Here is a 20318-nt window from a genome sequence, read left to right on the forward strand (position 1 = left end):
CTAAGGCTGTTTTGTACATGTGTTCTGTACAGTGAGGGGTACATTGGAGGTGCTTAACAAATAACAATATGTATCCTGAAATAAGGCCACAGGCTCAGAGTCATAGGTTTCCTCTCTGCGTCCTGCTCTTGCATTTCTCACCCCGCTCTGTGTGATATCACATAATACCCAGATAAAGAACTTCAGCTCTGATAGTCTCAATTTTAAAACCTCTTCCCCTCTTGGAGCCACCCTGAGACCATTAAAGACTCTTCACATTTCTCTAATGTTTCTGTCTCTCTAACTCTTATCCTGCTTTGCTGTTCCATAACTGGAATAACCCCCACCTCTTTATCTCTTCTTTACAGAGAACATGAAGGAACTGAAGGAGCCCAGGCATCGTAAAGATAACCGGCGTCCAGACCTTGAAATATACAAGCCTGGCCTCTCCCGGCTTAGGAACAAACACACACTATTAAAACAGGAAGCCTCAGCATATGAAGGGACCAGATCTGAGGAATCCAAGGCTGAAACTGCTAGTGACAAAGATCCTGCTGGTACTGGAGGGGGATCTCAGGTCACTGGCGATCTCAGCAAAGGTGACAGCCAGAAGCAGAATGGTCCCTCCCAGGGAAATGGAGAGATGGAAAGTAAAGCTGTTTTTCAGAGCCAAGAGAATTTGGATAAACACTCTGTCTCAGATGACTGGTGTCCCAGGATCATCAGGAGAACCAAGAAGCCGGACCAGCAGATCTATCAGCCTGGGAAACGCCTGCAGACTGTTGCCAAGGAGGCAGCCAGCCAGCCAGCCAATGATGAAATTGTCAGTAAGATGGAACAGCTGAGAGTTGAAGGAGATGAAGAGACTGAAAGGGACATCGGGAAAGGCAGCAACAGCAGCAGAACTAAACTAAACAGAGAGGAGAGGGAGGGAAGCCTGACTAGTGAGGGAGTGAAAAGCACAAGGGGAGAAAAAGGAAGGGAGGTAGAGCGGGCTGACAGGGTCAGGAAATCAAGTGATGACTTGATCCAGGGGAAGCTGGGATCTACAAAGCGATACTCCCGCTCTGACAAACGGAGGAGCCGATACCGCACCTGCAGCACAAGCTCAGCAGGGAGCAACAACAGCACAGATGGAATCCCACTGGCTGATGGGGGAAAGAAGCGACAGGAGCGGGCCAAAGAGAGAAGCCGTCCTAAAAAACAGCTCTCTGCTTCCTCCACTGACTCTCTGGAAGATGACAAAATTGGGGAGACAGAAGCTTTTGGTGCCAGCAGAAATTCAGAGAGAAAGCACCCAGAGCAGAGCCGAGCTTCTCAAAGTGAGAGTGAGTGGAGCAGCAATGGGAAGGAGGCCAAGGGAGCCCTGCGCGTCACCTTCAATAACACGACTGTGAACAGAGACATCTGTGTGGCGCAGACAGACAAGAAAAAGCCTCCGAAGGCTTTTAATGTAAGTGACTCCCTAGAGGCTGTGGACGTGAAGGGCAGGGAGCCTCAAGGGAGAGGCCGTGGGATTCTCATCCTACCTGCCAACACAGACCTCTCTGCCAGTGCTGCAGGCTCTCCCGAATCTACCCAGTCTGGGCCCAGGCTCCTGCTTGGGAGTGGTGGCAGCAAGGGGCCCAGAGGCAGGGGCCGTGGAGGCACTATGCGCAGATTGTGGGATCCAAACAACCCGGACCAAAAACCTGCTCTGAAGAGCCAGACCTCACAGCTTCATTTTCTAGATACTGACGATGAAGTGAGCCCCACTTCCTGGGGGGATGCGCGCCAGTCGCAGGCCTCCTACTACAAATTTCAGAACTCTGACAACCCCTATTATTACCCCAGTCCAAAAGGCCAGGGTCCTCAGTATCCTTATGGAGGGTATTCTTTGCAATATCAGATGGGCCCCAATAACAGTGTTTACCCAGGAGCTTACTACCCCGGATATCCAGGCCAGTCAGGGCAGTATATCTGCAGCCCCCTCCCCTCTACCCCTTTGAGTCCGGAGATGGAGCAGCAGATGAGGAACATACAGCAGCAGGAGCTCAGCAAACTCCTGCGAGAGGCTGGGAACCAGGAGCAGCAGCTCAGCAACCTGCTTTCCAGAGACCGCATCAGCCCCGAGGGTCTTGAGAAGATGGCACAACTGAGGTTTGAAGCTTACACTTTGGGCTATGCTGTGTGGGGCTAGGAGAGGGGATGAGCTACAGCATCATCCCCACTGGGTAGATGTTTGCAGAAATACCACCCTCAAATGTTTGATCTGTCCTTGGGCACTTGCTTGGGAGGGACTGGCCACGGCCCAGCTACGTTCCAGAGCGGTGGGGCTGCCTAGCCTGTGGCAAGCCATGTCTGCAGTTGGACTAATGGGTTTGTGTGTAACTGAGTGAAGAAAACCGAGGGAGAACCTTTGCTTCCGCTGGCTGTGCAGAAGCAGCTTTTTAAATGAGCAGGTGGCCTGACGTTGGAAAGGCACAGGCAGCAGCTCTCTGAGCTGGTGGCGAAGTCTCAGCTTTTTATAGTTAGAGAATCTTGTTGCTATGAGGGGAGGAGAGGGGCTGCTGGAGTGGCTCCTGGCTCTGGAGCGTTTCCTGCCCTGGTGGTGCCTGGGAGCTGAGCGACTGCAAGCCCTGGCTTACGTGCTGTCAGCCATTCTGGTGAGATGACCGCGTCCCTGGTTTCTGTCCAGCAGGCTTTGCATTCCAAGCCTGATCCACAAGACAGTCTGTTATATTCATTTACTGTCTGTTTGATTGTGAGCGTCTCTGGGCAGGGACCACACATCGGGTATTCGTTCGCGGGGTGGGGGTTCTGGTGCTATATAATGATGTGATAATGCTGGCAGTTTTAGAACTGAATAGAGCCTCTCACTGCTGACATTGTTAAACTCTGTGCCCTCCAGTGGGAATGGCCTGATGCTGCCACATGGTGAGGAAGAAATGAAATTGGCACCCTTGTTAGCTTCATGACAGCAACAGCTCCTGCTCTCCAGCTTCCATGTTCACTCAGTGACCTCCTTGTTTCCAGGGCTTCTCTGGTCACTTGTTTTCAGAGCTGACAGCAGCAGGTTCAGCAAGTGAATTAATTTCTAGACCTATCTAGAGTTTTCAGGACTCTCACAATCCACGCTCCATGGCGGAACGTGACAGGACTTTGCTATGTTTTACTGCAGACAACACTAGCTGTTCCAGGGCATCTTAAAGGACCATCCTTGAGACAGCAGTTGCAGCAGCACTTTATCTGTTGTCAAACTGCTGGAAGATGCTAGTGGTAATATGTACATATTTCTGGGCCAAGCACCCCCACTGTACAGCTCACTTGTGTGCAGAAAAGACTGTGTCAGACATTTGGCGGAAGTCCAGTCTGCGCAGGCAAATCGAAGTGTGATGACAAGTTACAGGGTGCGTCACAGAGAGCGTACGTAGGGTATAGCAGAGGGGGCAAATGGTCGTGTGTCAAGGAGAATGACTGTGCATGGGCAGCCTGGGAGTGTGGCGGCTCAGAGCCGGATCTGACTGGGAGTCCTAGGCCCAGGAGAAGAGATGGCATGGGTCACTCTGTTGTCATTCTTCCTGCTGAGTGTTTTCAAAGGCATCCTCCCTGGGAACCCCTTTACCTGTATGTTGTCTGGCTTCCCTGACTTGGCTGAAGTGTTGTTGCTTCATGTTTACCAGTCTCGGGAGGGGAGGGAAATGGGACTGTTGGTCTGAAGGTTGCTGCTGTTTTGTGGTTCAGAGGGCTCTGTGGAATTGCTGGGTTAGTCTGTAAACACTAACAATAGCCAAGAACTGCAGCCTGTACTCTGTGGGGCACGCAGAGGGGTCTGGGGTCAGGGTGAGACCCTGCTTTTTCTGCTTCCTTGGTCTCTTACTCACTGGTTTTTGTTACTCACTTTTATAGATTTTGACAATGAGGGGACTGGAGAAACTTGTTTGTGAGGAGAGGTGAAAACAGCTCAGTATATACACCTCTACCTCGATATAACGCTGTCCTCGGGAGCCAAAAAATCTTACCATGTTATAGGTGAAACCGCGTTATATCGAACTTGCTTTGATCCACCGGAGCGCACAGCCCCGCCCCCCCCGGAGCACTGCTTTACCGCGTTGTATCCGAAGTTGTGTTATATCGAGGTAGAGGTGTATTGTAGCTTGGTTAAGTGACAAAACCCTTCTCAAGTTCTTGTGAGCTGTGTACACCTAGGAAAGGAACAGAATTCGCTGAGGTGGGCCAACAAGGTAACATTGGAGCAGTGGGCTGACGATGGGCAATGGCCATGTAGACTGACAGCAGGATCAGCTCCCAAGGGCTGTGGAGTCATTTACAGCTGGAATGGTCCCAGCTCTAGAGAACGTAACGTAGGGAACGGTTCTGCTCTGGCCATTGGAGAGCTCTGGGGAGAGGACCTGATTTCTATGACAGTGAGTCTCTTGCTCACCTTCCCCCCTTTCATGTGGGCTAACTGGGGAGGTGCCGCGTTCCCAGGTGCGTTAGTCCCAGAGAGATGAAGAGGGATGGGGAATAGAGACACAGGGATAAAGTCTCTGTTTTTGTCAGACGTTTGTGACTTAGTTTTGGTTGGGAGGAGGGGAGATTGGTGCACCCTTCTTTACATGGCAGGGCTTTCCCTGCCCTCTAGGTCTCTCTCTCCCTGGCCTCCACAGATCAATTTAGTGCTCAGAATGAACAGGTATTTGGGGGCTAAGACAGCAGGGGGGGAAGGGCTTCTGTGCATTGGATCGTCATTGAAAGTCTGTACATTCCCTTCTCAGTACCAAGGTTCGCTCCTGCCTGGGAGATCCCAGCAGTGAGGCTGTGGCAGGAGCACCCTGTCTCTCGGCCAGGCCAGAAGGAACAGAGAGAGGCTCCTTTCACACCTGCCCTCCTGCACCGGGAGAAGTGTGGGACACTCTGCAGGAGTGTACTGGTGAGGGGATTTGTTTGCTGTCTAGTGGAACAGCGTGAGGTTGCTGGCATCTCATTCTCGTGTTGAATGCGGAAGTAGCGGGCAGTTCAGCAAAGGTTCCCTGGCAGCTCTGAGTCTGCGCTCGAACTAGCACAGCGGGGCAGAGCTGTTTAGTTGCTGTTGTCAGCTGTTGTCTGTGTCCCCTAGAGCGGAGATGCTGCAACTGTATGAACGATGCATCCTCATGGATATTGAGTTCTCCGATAACCAGAATGTGGATCAGCTGCTCTGGAAGAACGCCTTCTATCAGGTGATTGAGAAATTCCGGCAGCTCCTCAAGGATCCGCTAGGGGAGAACGGGCAGGAAATTCGGAACAAACTGCTCCAGCTCCTCGATGAGGTAAGAAGAGAACCACGGGTGTGAGGCTGGCTGGCTCTCTAGTTGTTAGAGCAGGGCTGTGGGGAGTCAGCACACCTACATTCTGGTCCAGTTCTGCATGACCTTGGCAGCTCACTTCTCTTCTTCAGGGCTTGTCTAGGTGAGAAACTTGCACCAGTTTAACTAAGGGTACGTCTACACGGCCTGCTCCTTTCAGGGGGGTGTCGTGTACATCTGCATATAGCCTCACTAGCACTGGTGTAAGTAGCAGTGTAGCCGGTGAGACATAGCTTAGACACGTACAGACATGCCCCCCCCGGAGCTCTTCCCGGCCGCCCGCCCCGAGCTCTTCCTGGCCGCCCCACCCCACCCCGGAGCTCTTCCGGCCGCCCCCGGAGCTCTTCCCGGCCGCCCCACCCCGGAGCTCTTCCCGGCCGCCCCCCGCCGAGCTCTTCCTGGCTGCGGGGAAGGGCTCTGCCGGCCGCCCCTCCCAGAGGTCTTCCCGGCCGCCCCTCCCGGAGCTCTTCCCGGCCGCGCGGAAGGGCTCCGCCGGCTGCCCCTCGCGGAGCTCTTCCCGGCCACGGGGAAGGGCTGTGGTGGCTTTTTGTTGCTGAAGCCTGTCCTTGCCGTCTGAAAAGTCTCCAGCAGCAGGGAAAGGTTCTGGCAAGGGTGAGTGGCTGCAGTCTTTTCCCACTGTCTCGCCTCTTCGAGAGCGTTTCACTGACTCGTGTAGCTACACACTGCGATGTGAACTCAGCCTGCTTTTCACTGTGGCATGGTGTGCAGTGTAGACATAGCCTAGAGGTGTGATTTTAAATTGATGTAGTTAAACTGGTGCAACAGCTGTGTGGACCCTCTTGTTTATTATAGTTTAAACAGGCTTGATTTGTTTTGGCTTAAGTCAGTTAGGAATTAGTTTCAAATAAACCAAAATAAGCGTAACTTAAACTGAACTAAATAAGGGCGTTCACAGACTTTTCTACTGATTGAATTAAATTGGTTTAAATCCCACCTTTAATTAAACCACTGCACCTTTCTGGTGGAGACCAGGCCTTAGTTTCCCTACCTGTACAATGAGATAATACTGATCTGCCTCCAAAGATGTCATTGTTAGATGCGTTTAGATCCCTGGATGACAGATCCTAGAAGAAGGTCATTTTTTTTTTTAAAGAAACAAATCCCTAGGGAGCGGGCTCTCTTCTGCCTTCCACCCAGCAGTGGCTGGCAGACCTTGGTTTTGTGCTCACGATCACTGAGGGACATCCCGTTTGTCTGCTTGTTTGTTGCAGGGCACTATTTTCTTTGACAATTTGCTTCAGAAGCTGCAGGTGTCATACCAGTTCAAACTGGAGGATTATATGGATGGGATGGCCATTCGCAGCAAGCCCTTGCGGAAGATGGTAAGTAGGCTTTCCTTCCAGGCCGTGTCTCCCATGAGAGCTCTGAGCCCTCGCTGATGAAATAACTGTCATGGCATCATCAGGAGGTGGGGGCTCTTTATGCCGATGACAGCATGTTCTCAGCAATATTTGCTCAGTTGTTCTGATAACCCAGAGTTAAACAGCTCCAGTGTTTATTGGGCCCATTTCTTTGCAAAGGAGAAGAACTTTGCCCTGCGCCAGCACTCAGACCAGGGCTGGGAGAGGGAGCAGGTGTTAGAAAGAACCATGATCAGTGTCTCATTTATTGAACATCCTCTTTGTAGCTATACTGAGGCCAGGTCAGCGATGGGAGAGAGAGAACAGCAGTGCCGTTTCTATGTGACCTAGTAGCTTGTCGGCCCTGGGCGGTGGAGCAGGAGTGGGGTCACCTAGCAAGTGGCGTTCTCAGACCAGCTCCATTTCCTAGTGGGTAGGTGTCACAACTATCCCCTGCTAGGCAGTCTCAGCAGAGAGCCCAAGGCCTGAACGAGCCATGGAGCCTGCACTCCCCTGACTCCTTCAGGGCAGGAGTAGGGCACGTTTTTGGGAGGGGAGATGGGAGTGAGGAGGGGAGTTTGTGCTGTTGCTGAACATGTGCCATGAGAAAATAAGTCTTTCTTGCAGCACCTTTCACAAGAACTCCAGCTAAACAGCAACTCCCGTCTCCCTGAGGGCGTGTGGAGTCCTTGTGTGCTGCACGCCTACAGATGAGCAATGGCTGCAGAGTTTCCATAGCATGTATTGAATGTTTCTTTTCAAGGTGAAGTACGCGCTGATCAGTGCCCAGAGGTGTATGATTTGCCAAGGGGACATTTGCCGGTACAGGGAGCAAGCGAACGACACAGCAAACTATGGGAAAGCACGCAGGTAATGTACCCTCCCCCTCAGCTCTAAGCAGAGCTATTACCGTACCTAGCTACAAGGGCATCACCTCATTTCACACCCAGTTATGCCTGTGGCCAATGCAGAGCTTCCATGTTCCCATTTGGTTACTGTCCAACAAGATTGAAGCATGCAGGGGATGTTGGACAGACTAATCTGCCACCTAAGAAGCACGCTTGTTTGGCTGATGGATTCTGCCCCCTGTCAGGGAGTGTTAAAGTGGAAGCTGTGCTGTGCTGGTCTCTGAAGTGATGGCTGTGCAGACTGTTGGGTCTGACAGTGTGGCTGGCTTGTTTTCTGCTGAACTCCTGCTGACTGCTTCTCACCAGTGGAGGGTCTCACATCCGTGTGTTCTGGCTGCAGCACGACTTGGTGGCACCTCTTGGCTCTTGTCACTCTATTTTTGCCTGTGATAAATGCCCTCTTCTGATCAGAGCCGTAGGCAAGGCAAAGCCCAGCATGGACGGCGGATAATGTGGCGTTGACAGTGAGGAGCAAAGAGACTCGAGCCCTGAAGCATAGCAGGGCTTGTCTGTCAGGGCCAATGTGCAGAGCAGGGGAACTAGCTTAGCCACTGCAGCTTTCTGACTTTTTTGGAAACCACCTGCCTGGTGTTCTTGTGGAACTCTTCTGTGTGGGGTGAGGGAGAGGAATAGGAGGCTCACCTCCTCTGACCAGCCCTCTCCCTGGGACAGAGGCATGTGGAATAGACTGGTGTACACTGGTGAGCAGATACATCCGCTAGGGAATGTAAAATAAAGAGCAAACTACCATACCAGTCCGGTCCTTTCCTCCGGGGTAGTTTTACCATCACAAAAGGATCCAGAACAATGCAAAACACGTGGTCCCAGCCAGCAGAGTCCTTTTCAGCTTCCACTGGGTCGCCTTACCTGGTTCCCTCCAGGGATAGCTCAGTGGTTTGAGCATTGGCCTGCTAAACCCAGAGAGGTGAGTTCAATCCTTGAGGGGGCCATTTAGGGATCTGGGGCAAAAATCTTTCTGGGGATTGGTCCTGCTTTGAGCAGGGGGTTGGACTAGATACCTCCTGAGGTCCCTTCCAACCCTGGTATTCTATTATTCCTGCTGGGTGCCCCGGGAGACACTTCCCTCATCTTCTTCAGAGTGAGCAAGGAGCATTCCTTGTCCTGATCTGCAGCAGGCAGTCACACGACACTTCGTCTGCTGGTCCCTCTCCATCATGTGCCCGTCTGGAGACTACAGCTCTCAAAGGGACTTAACCGGGCTGTAGCAGATGTGCTGGCTGCACATGCGCTCACAGGCCCTTGCCACTTGGGCAGAGGGCCTGCCCCCCCTCGGATGTGCCAGTGATGAAAGGGGCCCCAAATGAAGGGAAGGATTCTCTGTGTTGTTAATAATGGTCTGGGTCTCTGCAGTGTCTTGCTAGTCACCTGCTGTCTCTCTCTCTCCCCACTCAGTTGGTATCTGAAGGCTCAGCACATTGCCCCCAAAAATGGCCGTCCATACAATCAGTTGGCCCTGCTGGCTATCTACACGGTAAGAGCCTCTCTGTGCATGTGGAACCAGACGCAGTGTGGCCTCTTGGGTGACAGAGGATGTCTTTCCCGGGGAGGTGGCTGTGTGTGGGGGAGCGTCTGCACCATGCTTGTCGCCCAGTGATGGGGCCGTGCTATGAATGATGAGGGCACCATAGGTAAGAGGGACATGTAGTCAGATATGGGCAGCAGGAGCTCTAGTCCTTGGCCTGTCTGCAGCTCTTGGGCCTGGGGCAGTTACAGCTCAGTTGCATGCTGTGTTTTGAGAGTTTATCGTGTAAGTCTGAATTTGGTGCCTATAGTTCTAACCAAAGGAACCTTTCTAGCCATATGTGCCACATTTCTGTACCCTGCAAGGATCTGCTAGAGTTTAGTGTGTGAAGGTGGCTGGCTGGCTACCCTTCGTCCTGCCTGATCCCTGAGGACACAGTCCCTGTCCTAGCGAGCTCACATTCTAAACAGTCCTGTCCTGAACCAGCTGGCTGTGGGCTGGGGAAAGACACAGGGCAGCGTGTTCTTTGGGGACGTTAGCATGCAGGTTTTTAGAGCAGCAGTTGGGGTAGATTTTGCCAGTGAGGTGGTTCTGCTGTCTGGCTTGTTAATCTTTCTGGGAAGGGAGGCTTTTGGAAAGGGTGTATTTGATGGCAGACAGTAGAAGAGCTTCAGTTCATCTGCAAATTTGACACCATCAGCTCAGGATTAAACAAAGACTGTGAATGGCTAGCCAACTACAAAGCAGTTTCTTCTCCCTTGGTGTTCACACCTCAACTGCTAGAAGAGGGCCTCATCCTCCCTGATTGAACTAACCTCGTTATCTCTAGCCTGATTCTTGCCTGCATATATATACCTGCCCCTGGAAATTTCCATTACATGCATCTGACGAAGTGGGTATTCACCCACGAAAGCTCATGCTCCAATACGTCTGTTAGTCTATAAGGTGCCACAAGACTCTTTGCTGCTTTTACAGATCCAGACTAACACGGCTCCCGCTCTGATAATCTAAATCCCGAGTGGGTCTTGGCGGGTATAGAGCCTTTTGGGGCACCCTTTAGTAATGACCCGCACAAATAGCCCTGGTCCCCGCTCCAGCAAAGGAGATGCTGACTGGAAGGATAGTCCAGTAGTTATGGCATTAGCCTGGGGCATGGAGTCTTGGGTTCAGCCTCCAGCAGCACCTCCGAGTTTCTTTGTGATCCTGGGCAAGTCCTTTAGTCTCTCTGGGCCTTGGTTTGTAAGATGGGTAGAAGAGCATTTCCCTACCTCACAGGGGTATGGAGAGGATTGGGAGGTGCTTAGATACAATGGGAATGGGGGAAAGCAAATCCCATAGACCGACAGACTTGCAGTGTGAGGGACAGTGTGAGGTTGGGACTTTGTCGATACTCTCTATGGTCACCAACTAAACTGGCCCATTTCAGTGCCAGGTTCACTGGGCTGTGGCCTTTGGTCTGATGTTTTAGCTGCACTCCTCAAGGTGATGGAGGCTTGGATTTGATGCTGGTGACTGCAGGTAAATATGTTCCCCTGGGGAGTGTCCAAGGTCCCATGGCGTCTGGGATGTGCTTTGGAAGCAGGACGTGGCTACTCTGTTTTTAGCTGTGAATGACAATCTGCACTTGTGGGTGTGCCAAAAGGTACAGGGTGACGAGTGGCCTGGGGTTGGACTCATACGACATGCTCCAGAGTGATGTGGGATGTGTCTCTGGTTGTGTTTCTGCAGAGGAGGAAGCTGGATGCTGTGTACTATTACATGCGCAGCCTGGCCGCCAGCAACCCCATCCTCACAGCCAAGGAGAGCCTCATGAGCCTGTTTGAAGAGACAAAACGCAAGGTGAGTCTTGGTGCGGGGCTGCCTGATACTGCAGGTGCTGCTGCTCCCTCCTTGATCATGCCTCCTGCCATGTCCTGGAGCTGGGCTGGCTGACACTGCAGGTTCTTCCTGACGAGTGCTAGGGGTGTATTGTTCTAGCACTGGGACATGCTGAAGGTGCTCTCATGAATCGGTAACTGGTTAAAAGACAAGAAACAAATAGTAGGAATAAATGGTCAGTTTTCAGAATGGAGAGAGGTAAACAGTGGTGTCCCCCAGGGGTCTGTACTGGGCCCAGTCCTATTCAACATATTCCTAAATGATCTGGGAAAAGGGGTAAACAGAGAGGGGGCAAAATTTGCAGATGATACAAAATTACTAAAGATAGTTAAGACCCAGGCAGAGTGTGTAGAGCTTCGAAAGGATCTCTCAGAACTGGGTGACTGGGTAACAAAATGGCAGATGAAATTTAATGTTGATAAATGCAAAGTGATGCACATTGGAAAACATCATCCCAACTATACATATAAAATGATGGGGTCTAATTTAGCTGTTACCACTCAAGAAAGAGATCTTGGAGTTATTGTGGATAGTTCTCTGGAAACATCCACTCAATGTGCAGCGGAGGTCAAAAAAGCAAACAGAATGCTGGGAATAATTAAGAAAGAGATAGATAATAGGATAGAAAATATCTTGTTGCCTCTATATAAACCCATGGTACGCCCACATCTTGAATACTGTGTGCAGATGTGGTGGCCCCCGTCTCAAAAAATATATATTGGAAAAGGTTCCGGAAAAGGCAACAAAAATTATTAGGGGTATGGAACGGCTTCTGTATGAGGAGAGATTAATAAGACTGGGACTTTTCAGCTTGGAAAAGAGATGGCTAAGGGGAGATATGATTGAGGTCTATAAAATCATGACTGGTGTAGAGAAAGTAGATAAGGAAGTGTTGTTTACTACTTCTCATAACAAGAACTAGGGGTCACCAAATGAAATGAATAGGCAGCAGGTTTAAAACAAACAAAAGGAAGTATTTCTTCACACAGTGCACAATCAACCTGTGGAACTCCTTGCCAGAGGATGTTGTGAAGGCCAAGACCATAACAGGGCTCGAAAAAGAACTAGATCAGTTCATGGAGGATAGGTCCATCAATGGCTATTAGCCAGGATGGGCAGGGATGGTGTCCCTAGCCTCTGTTACCAGAAGCTGGGAATAGGCAATGGGATGGATCACTTGATGATTCCCTGTTCTGTTCATTCCCTCTGGGGCACCTGGCCCTGGCCACTGTCGGCAGACAGGATACTGGGCTAGATGGACCTTTGGTCTGACCTAGTAGGGCCGTTCTTATGATTGGTGGGGGGGTTGGCAAATGGCTATTGGGTATGGATTTGGCTCTTGCATAGTTCTGAGAAAATCACTTTTGAGGGTGGAAAGAAGACTCAGCTGCCAAAGTGAAGCTTCTTTTCCTGTTTCTCTCCAAAGAGCAGTGAGTGGTTCAAGAGATCACTGATAAGCTCTGGAGCTTTTTCATCTCTGGGTCACTGGTTACAGGGCATCTTAGCTAAGCAATGAGTGAAAGTTGCTCCAGTTCCTAGTGAGACAGGGATCCACCTCATGACAATCACCAACATACTACTTGGGTTTATCAAATAAGTCAAGAGTTCAGGTGGGCCATGGAGTCTGAGCTCCCCTCCTCTCCCATCCTTAGAGGTGGACACTCCAGATCAGAGGTGTGACAAGTTGGCAGTGCACTGCTCATGCTGTGTACGTGTTTTGTGGCTGGATAAAGTCTTTCAAACTCCTGGGCACTCAATCTAGCGTCTTTCACCAGTGCTGAGGTTACTGAACACCAGCAGCCAAACAATAGAGCAGGCAGTGAACTGCTGTGCTTTGCAGGCTTGGGGAACTGCTGGCTTCTGACAGGTTCTTTTCCCGGTAAATGAAATGACAATGTACTTTTCCTGAGCCATGATCCCAGAGGTTTCTGAATCTCTGTGTCTTGTCTGCACAGGCTGAGCAGATGGAACAGAAGCAGCATCAGGTGCTGGAACTGAGCCCCAGCCGATGGGGCAAGGGCAAGAAGTCCACGTTCCGACAAGTTGGAGACGACGCCACTCGGCTGGAGATCTGGATTCATCCTTCCCACCCCCGCTGCTCCCATGGCCATGAATCCGGCAGGGAGTCTGAGCAGGACAATGGTCTTGGGAACCTCAGCCCCAGTGATGTGAGTACTGTGGAATACTGCTGTTGTCTTTGGTGTCATATGTTTGGAATGCAATTGAATGACACTGCATCTGTTTTGCTTTCTTGTTGCTAAATATTCCAGCGTTTTGGCTTCTCCTGTGCCAGCAGTGCCTGGGTCAGCTAAGGAGCTGGTGACCTTGTGCTTCTTGAGTTTAAGGCATATTGTTATCACCTGTTCTTTGGTAACATGTGGTCATGTTGCTGTTCGTGGAATTGTAAAGAGACAGATGGAAGAGGCAGCAAAAAGATTCCACTGAGGGGCTTTAATTGAGGTGACACAAAGCGATGGGAAATGGGGAGGTCGGCAGTTAGGAGCTGTGGATTGCTGGTGATCCTCCAGCCTTTGGGACTTTTCCTGAAATGGGACATTTTCCCTAGAGCCACCTGGTCGGAGTCGTGCTCAGGGAGGGTGAAAGCCAGAGATTTAACTTCTATTGTAGGTGTAGCATGTGTGTTGTTTATTGTGCTGGAAGCCAGATACTTTCCTTTCCTCTTGCAAGGGAAAGACTAAACCAAAGGCATCTCTCACAGGTCCCATCTCTGTCCCTAGCAAGGGTGAGTCTGAACGAACTCTATTACTCAGATATGGCCCATGAATTTGTAAGCTGAACAAGCCAGTTGTTAGGAGGACACCTGCTTGGAGCTTTGTCGTTCTCTAGGAATGCAAACATTTTTTGGTATATCTTGCATGCAGGAGACCTTGCATAAGAGCTCTGAGCAGCCTCTCCGGAGACAGCTGCAAGGGGATACCTGACTAGGGGTGGGAGACATGCTCTTCACACAGGGCAGGGCCAAGAGCGCCACAAAGATCGTTTCGTTGTTAGAACTGGTTTGTTGTCTTCAGCTGCACTAAGCATACTGTCGCCTCGTTCTGCATATGGTGTTGCTATGCCCCTTCTGAAATGCAGCTTGCTGGCAAGTCAGCACAGACTGGGGGCCTGTTTTTCATCTTAGACTTGGATTGATGCATGTGCTTGTAACACAAGGCCTGGGAATGGCTTTTCCCACTGGCCTGTGTTCTCTGTTGCTGCCAGAGATACAGAAGTGAAAGTGAGGAGAACTAAGAAGGCAAGAACATCTTACACCAGGATCAGTGCATGAAGTTCTTCTATATTTGCTCCTTCATTCTTTCCTCTGTTGTCATCCTCATTCGTGTTTTCCCTACGCTCCAGCTAGCATAGTGACTACAGGGCGGGTTGAGTGCTCTGGCTTGCCACTATGTGGTGCTGTTTCTCCTCCTAATGAGGTTGTGTCAAGCACGGAGGAGAGTTAATGCTGACCTAAGAGAACATCATCCCTTGATCACATGAAGCAGGAGCACAAGTTCACTGGAGGGACGGGGAGACAACTGCTGTCCTAGGGGAACAGGTGCCAGGATTTTGGATGCTCTTTTATAGACTAATCTAAACTGTTTCGTTGCCTCCTTGGTTGCCTTCTCAACCAGCTTTAACACTAGGCAAGGTTGGCGCTGAGCAGTGCTCTCTCCTCTGTGCTGGCTCTGGTGTGCTGGGACCATGCGTATGTGAGGCACCTACTTCACCACATGCTCCCAATCTGTGGGGAAGCGGTATTTCATTTCTGGACAAGAGCAGGCGAGGGAGAGGGCAAATCCCCTCACTCCAGGATTGAGTGTAATACTGTAAAATAGCTGTTATATTATTTATGGCTCAGGGAATTGGGGAAGAGATTCTGATTCCTGAGCCTTTCTCATCTAGATGCTACTTCAAATCCAGGCAAGGCAATGGTGACTGAAAATGGTTATCCTGAGTCTGTTCCCTGCACCATAAAGCCCCCACTGTTGGCCCCTGGTTGGCGTGCTCAGCAGAGAGGCCACATACTGAGTGTTCGTTCTCTGGACAGGAAACGCATGCTAGCCCTGATGTGTGTTCTGTATGTTACTGAGCAGGGGACTCGGCTCAGCTTCCCACTCCCTCCGTGCACGCCTTGAACCAGTCACTTCCCTCTCTGTGCCTTCCTTTCCCACTCTGTAGGATGGGGCTAATGACACCAGCCTCGGGGGGCTGGCCATCGGCTTAGTAAAGCCCTTTGGCTGAGACCGTGAGATGAAAAAGGCTGGAGAAGGACAAATTACTAGGCTGATTATCATTATCACCAAGAAGACTGCAGTGCAGTCCTGTAATTTGCCTGTAGCGCTGTAAAAACGGCTAGTTAGAGGTTTGGTGCGGTTTCTTCTGCCACTGTTTACCACATCACATCTTCCAGGGGGCAGCAGAGCTCAGCAAATGCAACCCTCTTCCTCCAGGTATCCTGGCTCTGGCCCCTTTCTCTGTTGGCCTGGAGCCTGCATGCTGAGGGCATCCTGTTGCCTTGGGCTATACCACAGCGGGCTAACGCCGTTCCTGGGGTTTAGTTTGACGGGCTTTTCTTGTGCATGCAGCCTTTTGGGGCTTAGCTCTCCTTGTCTGTCTCTCCAGCTGCGCTGAAGTCTCTTGGAAATGTGGAGCACTGACACTCTAGCCTGGGCTGGGCTGGTGCACTGGCCTCCTGCTGGTTGGATTGCCATGTGCGTGTTCCTACTCAGGGAAACAAGAAAGTGGCTGAGCCAATGAGCAGCTCCATTGATTTTTAGTTGTTTTACAGCTGAGTAGTGCAAAGGGAGTCCAAGAGCTGGGTCCCTGCTTCCTGGCTGCCACTGGCTGCACTTGCCGTGTGCGTATATCTAGGTTTGAAGTGGGGTACTTAGTGGGTGCAGCTTGGTGAGCACACTGTGAGCCAGTGGAGCAAACCGTCCAAGTTCTCTCAATTCCTTGAGAAAGTGTTAATGTTACTCAGAGTCAGAGATTTTAATCACCCCTGTCAGGAAGTGCAGAGTTAAGGTTCCCACAGTGGCCTTGCCTTTTGGTTATGCATCGCAGTAGACTGTTCCTCACGTCATCATGCAACATGCTCCATAGGTGCAGCTAAGCAGAGCAGAGAGGCATTGTAATAATTAACAATACCTTGTCCTTCTCCTTGGAGGTCTGAGTGCTTTACAGCCAGTAATGAATTAAGCCTTCTGTGCCCTTTCTGAGGTAGGACAGTATCGTACAGCTATGGCCACACAGAGAGCCTGTGGTAAAGCTAAGACCAGAATCCGGGTCTCCTGATTCCCTGTCCTGTGCTCTAGCCACAAGACTTTTCTGTCCCAGGCACAATACTAGTTATTTCTTGACTAATGTGTCCCGTGCCAGCATTGTGGGCCCGTGTAGTGATAGGCCCTTTTGCAGTAGCACATCAATGCAATGGGGCAAAGGTGCAGTTACAGTGGGACTAGTAGAGCTGCAGTTCAAAGCTCATTGCGGGCAGCTCTTCGCACAAGCCTTCCTCCTCAGCAGCAGCAACTGAAAGAACAAATCAGCCTCATTTCTGCAAACAAGCAATAGGATGCCACCAGCAGCTGCATAACGGAATGAGGAGAGCAGATGCCTTCTTACAGACTAAATGTAGTGGGGTTCTTACCTTCCTATTCAGTGCCAAGATACTAAGGTAATGGGCACACTGGAAATACCTATGGAAGAGCTTCATTTTTGGTGATTAATGTCTCACCCTTAACACTGCATTCGCAGAGCTCGTTGTGCATCATGTCCTTGATTTTTCTGTTAATTCTCTAAATGACTGTGGTGGGTGTGAGTGCTAGTGGTGAGAGTGGGAAGGGTGTGACAGAGCTGGGTGAGGTGGCGAGGGCAGCTGACAGAGCATGAACTGCACTGAGCGTCAGATCTGTAAGCAATACTTCTCTGTGCAGTGCCCTCACAGTCACCTACAATTGACAGGAGATGGGCTCTGGGCCCTTCTAGCCTCCCGACCTTTCCCCAAGTACCCTTGTTCTGTGCTTGGTTGGAAAATCTTCTCGTTAGGTGATCAGGGAAATGCTGGTCTGAAGCTGGAAGTGGTGCTTTATGAAAATGCAATGTCACCTCTTTGTCCTTGCAAGGCAGTTGAGATCAGATGGGTTGTGTCCCTGCACACATACCCCCGCCCCGGTCTGGGTTCTTCTGGCTCATGAAGCTTGCTAGACCGTGCTTGTCTCTCTGTGGCTCTCTTCATGGCTGGGTACAAGTTGTTTCTGTTTGCGTCAGGACATCTTTGACCATTTTCATCTTCCCTCATTCACCAGCTCATCCTTTCTGAATTATTCTCTTCTACCCACTGCTTGTCTAATCATCCCATCACCATGGTGTCTAGACACCAGATGCATCCCTGCAACCATAATAGTAATCAAAGGTGGGAGGAGGCACTTCCTGTGACTCTGGCTGTCTGGCTGTCCAGGAGCACTGATGAGTCCTGTAGGTTGCCTGGGCTGCATGCTGCTTTCATCGTAGGGCAGATGCCCTCAGCAAAGAGCAAGGTCACTTTCCCAGTCAGCTCCTCTGTGTTTCACATCCGTTTTCCCTGGGTTCTATTTGCTGTTTCTTCTCCATGTGCTTGTTCCTCTTGGGTGCTGGGTCACTTGGGTGACTGTGCTGACTGGGGCGGCAGGGGAATGGCTGGTTTCCTCATCTTTTTAATTTCAGCCTAAAGTCTGTTCCGAGTCTGGGCTTCTGTGGCTGGTGATGAGATTTCATAGAGAAGTAGAATAAAATCTCCTCTCAGCCTAGCTGAATAGCTTTGCAGTACTCCTCTGTCCCAGATCTCTCCGCTTCACTGAGTGTGACTCTCACCTGTGTATCAATCCCACCCATCCAGTCCCCACACACACTGGGATTGCCCTGCTCTCTCTGGGAGCACTGTGTGTTTCTGAGGTGCTTGGCACTATACTAGCAAAGAATACATCTTTGCATTTACAGCTGTACCACAGAGACGTACTCCTTTGCCCAGTGAAGTCGTTGTGTGTGAAGGGAGCTGTTGTTACATCTGCAGCATTTCCTGTAGCTCTTTTCCTCTACATATAATTAGAAATAAGCGACAGACAAAAGTTGAAATGGCGTGTACCTGCCCCTTCGCAGAGGCACCGGGGAGAGAGCTTCAGTAGGAAAACGCATCTTTTCTGACAGTTCGTCAGACTAACGGGAACTTGTCTCCTCACTCATAGTGCTCATGGTAGTGTGACTCTGTACCACCCACCTGCTGTTCCCAGAGGCTAAAGAACAATTAAAGGGGAGGCCTGAGGTTCCGAGGCCGCTAAAGATGCGGGGAAAGTAAAGCTAGGCTGAGCCTTGGGGTGGCAGGAGGCAGGCAGCCCAGACAGCCGTGTTCAGAATGGAGCTAGCTGGGTGGCCCAGGGTTTTGGGGTCAGCACAAAGACAGGAGTTAAAGGAGGGGGCTATACTGCAACTGTGCAGACGTAGTAGAGGCTGACACTCTCAGGCGCAGAATGACCGTGACTGAGAATTTAGGGCGCCATAAGCACAATCTTCCCAGCTTTCTGGTGCTGCTTCCATAGGACTTTGAAGAGACTCTGGGCCACTGAGAGAGCCCTGGCATCTAGCTTAGGCTTCAAGCTATTGTAATGTTCCTGTTACGTGCAGGGCTGTGATGAGAGTCAGCCTGGTCTGGTTTTACAGGAGCCTGCCTGGGGAAGAATAATACCTGCTGGCAGAAGTGCAAGGCTCCCGGGGTCGGGTGGGGAGCCTAGGCAAAGAGTGACCCTTTTGTTTGGGGAGCTGAGATCTGGAGAGTCACCTGAGGCGGACATGGCTTCTATTTCCAGTTTAAACGGTGCAGTCGGGACTTGAGGCACAAACCCTTTGATGCAGCAGGCTCTGCGTTCTCCCCCTACTGTTCTCTTGGAGCACAGCTCTGTGAAAGGTTAGAGGTCACCCCGTATGTATGTGTTGGGAAACCGACAGGGCTGCACTCACCACTTGAGTGAATGCCCCAGAAACCATTAGCTCAGGACTAATGCCTTTTAATCCTTATAGGATGTGCACCTGCAGCCGTGTGCTCCATCTCTACCCAAAATCACTGAGTGGTGGGCAGGTCACCAGTTAATCCAGCCGAGCCCCAGGCACTTATCTGATAGCCTGACAGCCTCGGACCCTCGTGTTCATGCTGTACACTGCGGTGCTCCAGAGAGGTGGAATGTTTGTCCTCCAGTAGCGGGGGCTTCCGGTTCGTTGACAGTGCATGAGCCAGTGCTGGGTCATACTCCCCACAGCTCAGCCCCAGGGCCAGCTGAGTGCAGGGCCTTGTAGCAGGCACTAAGACGGGAGCCTCTGGTGGTTCAGGAAATCTGTCTCCTTTGCGCGTTGGCTATGAATATTTCTAGCCAGGGTGACTCCTGGCTGTGCTGGTTGTCCAAGTATTGCTAGATGGATAATGAGCTCCCTAATGTTGGACTTGGGAGCCCTGCTGTCACCCGTGCATTGTGTTCTGCTTTGGCAGGAAAATAAAAGTAATTGCTCCCTGTCCTCCTTACTGCATTACCTTGAATTGTATCAACTGCTTTGTTGCATTATGCTCCAGAAGTGCTGCTCCCATGAGGAAGGGAAGAGAAGAGATTTCTGGGGAGAGGACCCTGGGTGCTAGCAGGCGGCCAAAGGCCAGCTTCCCAAAGCTTTTCCTCTCCCCTCCCCGCTATGCCCTGGCAAGCTCCTTGAATTCTCTTCCCTGCCCTCACTAGAGACCTGCTTCCTGATTTCTCTCCTCTCCCACCCCAAGCAGAGTCCTGTCTCCACCCCCACAGGCTTGCAGGAAGCTGTTGGGTTTTGGTTACTCACTTGTGGAGGTCAGGTCAAGGTCTGGGGTTTTTTCCTTTGTGTTTAGGAAACGGTTTACAAACTATGTGTCAAGAGCTGGGGAGCAGGCCTAGTGCAGGTGGCGTGTGAAAGGGGCTTCTCAACCTGTTACTTGCTGGACTTGAGTTAGTTCTCTTCTTTGTCTCCCCACTGTAATTTTTCTCTTGGTTGGCAGTGTGAGCACCTCTGAGTGCATCCCCCAGCCTGCAAACTCTCCGCCTCCTAATGTGACCTCGGTCACCAAACCACCCTGGGCTTTATTTTTACTCGAGCCGTTTTGTTTCGAGCTGTGATCTTGGTTTCTTTCCTCTAACAGAGAGAGGCCTTCTTGGGAGGAAGCAGAGTGTGCCAGGCTGCAGTTGAGGCTGGTTAAACACTAAAACCACATTCCTAGCCTCTCTGGGCTTGAGACGTGACATAAGCCATGCAGCTAGCACTGGCTTCTGCTCCCTCTAGCCTGCCAGTTACACACCCTCCCAGGCTTGCACGGAACTCCCTTTTTTAGTTATGCTTTTTG

At 51.0% G+C, this 20318-nt stretch overlaps 1 protein-coding gene across 10 annotated transcripts in view; it reads left to right on the forward strand.

Moving 5' to 3' along the window:
• SMG6 (SMG6 nonsense mediated mRNA decay factor) overlaps positions 1-20318 on the forward strand; it is a 142590-nt gene that overhangs the window by 3338 nt on the left and 118934 nt on the right. For all 10 annotated transcript variants that reach the window (XM_039508330.1, XM_039508326.1, XM_039508335.1 and 7 more), the window contains exons 2-8: positions 348-2118; positions 5078-5270; positions 6539-6649; positions 7431-7537; positions 8989-9067; positions 10787-10897; positions 12892-13104. In XM_039508330.1, coding sequence (XP_039364264.1) covers positions 353-2118; positions 5078-5270; positions 6539-6649; positions 7431-7537; positions 8989-9067; positions 10787-10897; positions 12892-13104 — 2580 coding nt within the window. In that variant the 5' untranslated portion in view covers positions 348-352. The remainder of the gene's footprint in view (positions 1-347; positions 2119-5077; positions 5271-6538; positions 6650-7430; positions 7538-8988; positions 9068-10786; positions 10898-12891; positions 13105-20318) is intronic.

This window comes from Mauremys reevesii, linkage group 20, assembly GCF_016161935.1.
Source record: "Mauremys reevesii isolate NIE-2019 linkage group 20, ASM1616193v1, whole genome shotgun sequence".
Lineage (NCBI taxonomy): Eukaryota > Metazoa > Chordata > Testudines > Geoemydidae > Mauremys > Mauremys reevesii.